General features: G+C 39.2%; 1 protein-coding gene across 1 annotated transcript in view; it reads right to left on the bottom strand.

Annotated features, from left to right (window-relative positions):
• Positions 1-2186: 2186 nt before the first annotated feature.
• Positions 2187-7604, bottom strand: part of LOC143389876 (cytochrome P450 4X1-like) — a 29547-nt gene continuing 24129 nt past the window's right edge. Inside the window, exons 9-12 of the mRNA XM_076842629.2 lie at positions 5723-5856; positions 4376-4440; positions 2849-2931; positions 2187-2361 (exon numbers count right to left, since the gene is read on the bottom strand). Coding sequence (XP_076698744.2) covers positions 2187-2361; positions 2849-2931; positions 4376-4440; positions 5723-5856 — 457 coding nt within the window. The remainder of the gene's footprint in view (positions 2362-2848; positions 2932-4375; positions 4441-5722; positions 5857-7604) is intronic.

Raw genomic sequence — 7604 nt, 5'->3', positions numbered from 1 at the left:
TGCATTCAGCTAGACCTTCTATTTCTGTAGGAGTGAACAAAGCGCGGGGAAGGACTGTTGCTGAGTCATCTCTGCCACAACCAACTGGCCATTGAAGAAGGGACTGAGATGGGGCTTTTAAAATAGAAATAGAAATAGTATCTGGAACAGGGTTCACCACATTCACAACATTTAGGGTTCAGTAACCAATAATCATCCAGATTTCCAACAGACATACAGGTTAATTTATAAAGGAAATCTCCATTCAGGTCCATCACAAGTATGATTACTGATGTAAGTTCCAGAATGCTTTAAGCACTCATGACCATAGCCACTGTGATCACATAAGCTCCTCTGTTGTCCTTGGCACTTGGCACTAACGCACTGTGCATAGATCACCAGTTAAACCAGTGAAGTTGGTAGTTGAGGGTCTTTCACAGTCATACAAATGGATACAGAGGAGACAAAAAGAAAGTAGGAACTATGTCAGAATTATGTGAACCTGTTAGATACTTTTTTTAGGAGGCATTTGGAATCACTATATTTGAGGGCAAAATCCTATCTATACCCTATATCTATACATCTTTGGCAGTATACGGATTTCATTAAATCCAAGATGGTGGATTTTCCATCTGGCTAAGGGAATTCTTGATGCCACAAGTTACTCTCTCTCACACTAAACTTTTGCTCTTATTACAGCTCTCAGGTCTGATATCCTTCACTACAGGATTTCCCTATATTCAAAATGTCAAAAGGCAAAGCACTGATGGATGTCCGGTGATCATGAGTGTTATCAAAAGTGTTTCCATGGTTGGATGTGATAGTCTTGTAACCAAGGCTTCACAAATCTTGGATTATCTCCCTTTACTGATTCTGTACTTTCAACCAATTAACAAATTCTATCTACTCTACCAAACACCATCAAAATCCTTCTCACATCCATTTACCTTCAACTTCACTGCCACCATCCTTGTCAGGCAGCATCATCTCTTACCTGTACCATCATAATACCTTTTTGACGGGGCCCTTTTCTTTGTTTCCACTCTTGTTCCTCCATATAACAAATGCAAACTTTTCTAACTTCAAGTCCTACCTGTGGTGCAAAACATTTAAAGGGCTTTCGTTACCCTTAAAAATTAGTCTAGATTTCTGAGTAGGCTTCAATGAGTGATGGATCTGGAAATTATTAAGAAATTCCCTATTCAGGCTTCACAAGAATGGCTAGCACCAGAAAAATATGTGGAATATTTTTGTAATATTCAAAATGAAGGCTTTCTTATTCAAGAATCAAAACTCAGAAAACATAAGGAAAAACTTGTATATGTCTTGGGTCATGAAAATGAAAAAGTTTTGCATGGTAAAAGACATTATAAATGCAGTTTAAAAGAAATAAAAAGAATACAAAAAGTTATAATCAAGGATTATTATCCACAATATATAAAGAAAATATATGAGTAAATAAGAGAAATACAACATCATAGAAAAACAAACAGATGATATGCAGACAAATCAAAGTGAACAAATCAAAGATAAATGGTTAATAGGCACATAAATGGCCAATAGATACATTTTTAAAATTATAATAACTTATATATATAATGAGGAAAATAGTCAAATAAGTAATAGAATATTCATATTATAGAAAACCATAAATCCTTGGAATGATAAAGACTTTTATTAAGTGAGAAAAGCAAGAACAATATTGATATGAACCCATTGGTAAGAATACATTCCTATGTGTATATATGTGAAATATATAGGAAAAAATATGAAAGAATACATACCAAATTATTCTTTTTTTTTAAAGGTAGTAGGATTGGTCAGGGCATTCAGTATGGGCGAGGCAAAATGAAATTTTTAATTTATTCTACATGCTTTTCTAATGTTGAATTTCTTTTACAGCAAATATTTATATATTCACCTATCGAGTAATTCTAAAAACTTTTTTAAAAAACAACAGAATATGTTTGGAAGTCACTTAGCAAAGTGCTTGGTATATAGTATTAATGATAGTTGGAATCACACAAACAAACAGTGTTAGGAGTTTACCTGGAAATGTCCTTAGGGAATGTGCAGCTCTACAGATATCTCTTAATCCATCTATCTCCAACCCTCTTACCGCATTTTGATTCTTCTCTATTTGCTTGAACCATTAGCTGTAAATGTAACTTAAAAACAAAGTATATTTAGTCATTATACTTGTGGATCTAGCACTCGGGGAATTTCTTCAGGTGCAAATGGATTCCATGCTTGGGTTTGAGGATAATGTGGTTTGAGAAGACAGGAGGCCTGGTGAGGTCTGGAGTCACTTTGAAGTGGAGCAGAATCAAGGCAATGGCCACCTTTAACTCCAGCATGGCAAACTGCTCCCCGATGCAGTTCCTGAAGATACAGAGGAAGAGAAAGTGATGCTTGGAGCAATAATATTCCACCTGACTCTAATAAATTCCTAGAATCACAAGTCTAAAGTTTATAGTAAAGTAACATTTTCACACTAAGTGCCACTGAAACTTTTGGACTCTAGCCTTACGTTGTTCCCTATAAGAAGATGAATGGGAGGCTCCAACAGGATGTCTTCCCTACATAAGATGGCAGTTGGAATTACCTACAGAACTGTTTCTTCTGCATTGATGATGGACTCCTTGGAGCAATAGTTTACATTGTATGGTCTCTTTTTGAGGCATGTGAAGATAATTGTGTTATCCTTTGTGAAACTAACTGATCTTTTCAGAGGTTTTTTGTAAAAACCAATATCTGCCTCATGAGACAATGAGGTTCCATGGAAGAATTTATAGAGCTGAGGGTCTAAAGGAAGTGACTCCTAACTGAACATTTTTGTATATTTTCAGCAACTTCATATTGTCCTCACCTTGGTCCAGATGAGAATGGTAAGAAGGCATAAGGGTGTCTCTGATCAGAATTCTCCTTTGTAAATCTCAGTGGGTCAAAGATCTGCAATAAGAAGACAACCCCACAACCATCCCCAAAACAATATTAACATATTTCTTAAAGTTACCACATACTGCTCAACAGAAACAACGTAAACCTCACATGCAATTTAAAATGCCTTGGTAGGCACCTTTTAAAAAGATGAAATTACTCTTTAGAGTAGAATTTATTTAACCCCCAAATTCTATTGTTCCAAAATATAATTAGTATAAATAATTATCAAGGAAATACTTCACATTGTTTTGGTACTATGTCTTTAAAGTACATATCTCAATCCTGATTAGCCACGTTCAAGTGTGCAGTAGCTCAGTGAAGGCTAGGAGCTGCTTCCCTCACAATGCACCTCTAGACCTGCAGACTTTGGCTACCAATTGACTTGTCTGCTAGTCAGAGTAAAGGGGAAGCAAAAATATGACAAGTGGCATTATTCTTACTTTGGAAGTGAGAATGCACTCATGTAGAAGTCAAAGCCACATAATTCCATAGTTATTAATTACCAGGACAGGTAGACCAGGTTAGAGCTGAAACCCTGATGGCATATGTAAAGATAGGACTGGTACTTGAGTACTTGAGTTTCAAAAATATTGAATCAAGGAACTCAATGCTGCAACACATCTCCTCTTCGCCTGTCTAGATCCCCCCCCCCCTCTCTCTCTCTCTCTCTCTCTCTCTCTCTCTCTCTCTCTCTCTCTATTTCCCAGACTATTCTGGGCCCCAGGAAGCTGACACACATGGTTTTCCATTGGATTTGGACAATAATAGACACTGATAAGGGCTCTGGAGAGTGGGAGGATAGAGTTCCCTGTATTTACTCCCTGGCTCCTCTCTGCCTGCTGCCTCAGCTTGGCTGCATCTCTACCACAGCTCCTATCTGATGGCCTTTCCCCTTGAAGTTCATTCTCTCCAGGTTCTATAACCCTCCCTCCTGGGTATCATCAGGCCTAGAAGAGATAAACACTTCTGGCAGATGTCCTAATTTGCTTTTCCTAAACCCCGCCCACATTCTCATAATAGTTCCTTACAACACATGACATCCAACTTGAGTGTGTCATTGATTTTCTGCTAGGATCTATATTGTTCTGTCCTGCAAAAGAGAGCCTGAGTTTCCTGAATAACTCTATTGTCAGGCCTCAGTCTTGGAGATATCTAAGTAAATGCTTGGTAGAGCTTTACAGGGAAATGGCTGAAATAGAAATTACAGCAATTTAGAGGAGATTGTGTGACATTATGTCAATCTGTTCATTCAAAGCAAAGGTAAAGCAGGAGTGGGGAAAGAGGGTAAGTTCCCATTAGTGGTCAAGTTCTATTCATTTTGGAGTTTTATGTCTATTTTTGATTGCTTTCAGCTATTTGCTTAAACTGTAGAGCCACGTTCATGCTCAGCTGCCCCCAAATAAATTGGGTAGCGTTTGTACTCTGAAGTATGTCTGTTGGAAGAGAATCATACCTTTGGGCTTTTCCAGACAGCAGGGTTGTGATGAAGACCCCAAATACTGAGAACCACGGTGATTCCTGAGTCAGGAGGGAAATAAAGAAGAATACAGGAGAAAGAAAAAACTGGACTACTGCTATACTGTTCCTCTGAAAGATTTTTATTCTGGAAGGAGAGCTAGCTCCTGGCAGAGCTGTGTGGCAGAGTTGATGCCACCAGAGAGGGACACAGGGAAAGAGGAGACTTGGATTTATACTCTAGTTTTCAGGGCAATGATTTACTTAATTCATGATTTATTCTAGGGAGCTCTTGGTGTCATATCGAAGTGCTAAACTATGCTTATGTTTTTTTCCACATTTGGAAATTACTTAAATGTCTGTAAATGGAATATGTTGCACCCACTAGCAACAACTTGGGTATGTTAAGAACAGAACTATAATTGTATCATGCAGATCCAGTGGGCAATTTTTGTTGATGCAGTTCAGACATGGAAAATGGGGAATTTTGGCAAATGTTCATATAGTTTGGGGATAAAAAAGACAAAGGAGAATTTGAGACTTATTTTGTTACTAGAAATAATTCTGGTAAATTAATTCTGGATCTATCAAACAAGTTACAGGACAAGTTGTAGGTGTTTGCCACAAGCAATCCCGTTGACTAGCTTCCTAAGGCAGTTAGTGGGGCACTAAAGCAGACAGTGAAAGAGTGTCCTGTGTGATCCCACTGCATCTTTCATGCCTGGCCCAGAAACCTAAACTTGAAGTATGGGGCCTCTGCATGAGTTCTAGTTTTGCTTCTATCAATTAACCCCATCTGTACATTGGCGTTCTCCCAGTGGGTTATTGGTGACATCAAAAGTATTTTAAAGTGTTTTTAAAACTGTAAAACACTGTAGAAGTGTCTGTTAAGATCACATTCCAAGGGGTGAAAATGAGAAAATGTTTGAAGGCCCTATATATATGAAGTGTTTCAAACTTAGGGTGATATTACGATGATGAAGCAAAAAAATAAATCCCTCTGAGTCTCTCAGAATAAGATAATGATGCTCAACTCCCACGAAGTCTCATCTGGGTCTCAAACTCAGCCTAACAAATATTATCTTAGAAACAACACCTTACAATGGGAGAAAGCCTGGGCTGGATTCTGGAAATGTAGGTTATGAGCTTAGCTTTGCAGTACTGGCTGCGTGCCTTGGGAGAGTCACTGAAACTGAAATCTGACCAAGGAATTATCCTCCGAGCTATTGATAGATGCCTAACCATAAGCCAGAGGCCCTGAGGGTAGAAACCCACCAATCATTGTCATTGTGGTCCCCAAGATCCCATGGTCTCTAGGAACTGCTTAGGAAAAGAATACAAAGACCTGCCGGCAAGGAGCGTCCATCTGGGAAGGTAAGGGGCTTGCTGAGTTCTCTGGAAATGGACGGGACTGGAGGAATCAATCGGAACATCTCCTTGATGCACATTGTGGTGTATGACATCTCACCCAGCTGGTCCCTGTGAGGACGAGGGAGGGAGGGAAGGGTCTCAGACTTCATATCTGGTTGTAAATAATGATATTTTCCTATCTTTTGTTTGTTCCTAATACACACTACTCTCAGGTTAAAGTTATTTGTCATAGGTTTATGTATAAGATCATTAAAATGGGACTTTCTACCTCAGGATCAAGTGAGGTAGAGGAAAAAAAGAGGGGCCACGTACCCTCATTATATAATAAGGTGTTTATCTAACAGCAAAAGGCTTGCCAAGGAGATTTCTGAAAACCAATTTTGCAACCCTTAGCTCATCATATTGGCCATTTGGTAATGTGAAATTCTAGTTTTAGTTTTGAACATTTTCTTTTTTTTTATTAGTTGTTCAAAACATTACAAAGCTCTTGACTAGTTTTGAACATTTTCCTTAAGCTTAGGATTAAAAAAAAAAAGAGTAATTCTTCTTACCCTGGCAAGAATGTATAAGGAATAACTAAGGATTGAGGAGAAAAGGCTAGAGAAGTTTAAGGGAGAAAAAAACATCCTTTAGAGAGAATTGTTGGAATACTGGAGGGCCATGGAGAATGGAAGAGGGTGCTGGCCCATCTCCAACACACAAAGGGAAGCTTCACTAGGGCAACTCAGATGGTCTGATGAGTGCTCGCTGGTGTCTGGGGAGCACAGGACTGATAGGAGAGGCTCAGAATGGACAGAGAGGCAGGGGAGAGCAGCTGCACTGTAGAAATGTGCCAATGTGTCCTATGGACCAACAAACCGACCAGAGGGAGGGAGGGAGAGCTCCAGATTCAGCTGGAGAAAGGCTCTGCCCAGGACCAGAATTCCCTGGGAATCATAGAGTCTACAAGAGACCCACAGATGTGAGAGAAAGGGAAACATTAAATATCCACCAACCCCACTGAACAGATCACGGTAGTTACAGACCTTTCCCCTTCTTTCCTCCCCAGCCCCAATCCTTCCTGGAAGAGTCAGAAAGAGCAGCTTCCGGGTAGGGGAGGAGCTGATCAGTAAGTGTTAAGGTCTGTAAACAAGTCAGATTGGCACCTGTTATTTTGCCAGAGAAATGTTAGAGTCTGTAAACAAGTCTGCAGGGTGCCTGGCAAAAATACCAGAGGGAGTGGTTTGTGAAGTAACAAAAGCGAGCCATTAAGTGTGGAGATTCCTTATTGGTTGACTGCTGTATCTATTTTATGCTAATTAGAAAGGCTGTGTAAAATGTATAAATACCGCTCTTATTCTACAATAAACGGTCCTGCTGTATCAACGTACACAAGTTATTCGTCACCCCCCCCCCCCCCCCCGTTATTTTGCTGCAGCCAGACTGCGGCAAGTAAGGACAAGACAGCAATAAAGTCCTCATTCTCTATTGGCTTCCAGGCCCAAAGAAGTGCCAAACTGGGATGGAGGGAGATGCTCCAAGGGGATGAGTATTTGAAGGTCTCACTATTATATGGGGCTGGACAGTTCAATCTTGGACATGAGACTACTCTTGTGATTGGATGAAACCTCTATGCGATCTCAGGATTCTGTCCTGGAGATGAAAGAACTTGCTCCATAGAGCAAGTTTGAAGTGTCACCAGAAGAATAAAGTTGTATTTTTAATTTGCATTCTAATTAGTCAGTTTGGTTCAAAAGTAACAACTGCAAATATTTAGTCTAGTCTTTTTATTGTATTTGTATTTTCTTTTCTTTTTTTAAGTATATTTTTAGTTGTCAATGGACCTTTATTTTATTTATTTATATATGGTGCGAAAA

The sequence above is a fragment of the Callospermophilus lateralis genome, unplaced genomic scaffold (assembly GCF_048772815.1).
Source record: "Callospermophilus lateralis isolate mCalLat2 unplaced genomic scaffold, mCalLat2.hap1 Scaffold_130, whole genome shotgun sequence".
In the NCBI taxonomy this organism is placed as follows: Eukaryota; Metazoa; Chordata; class Mammalia; order Rodentia; family Sciuridae; genus Callospermophilus; species Callospermophilus lateralis.
Note: the sequence above shows the minus strand (reverse complement) of the source record. Positions and strands in the feature narration are given on the sequence as shown.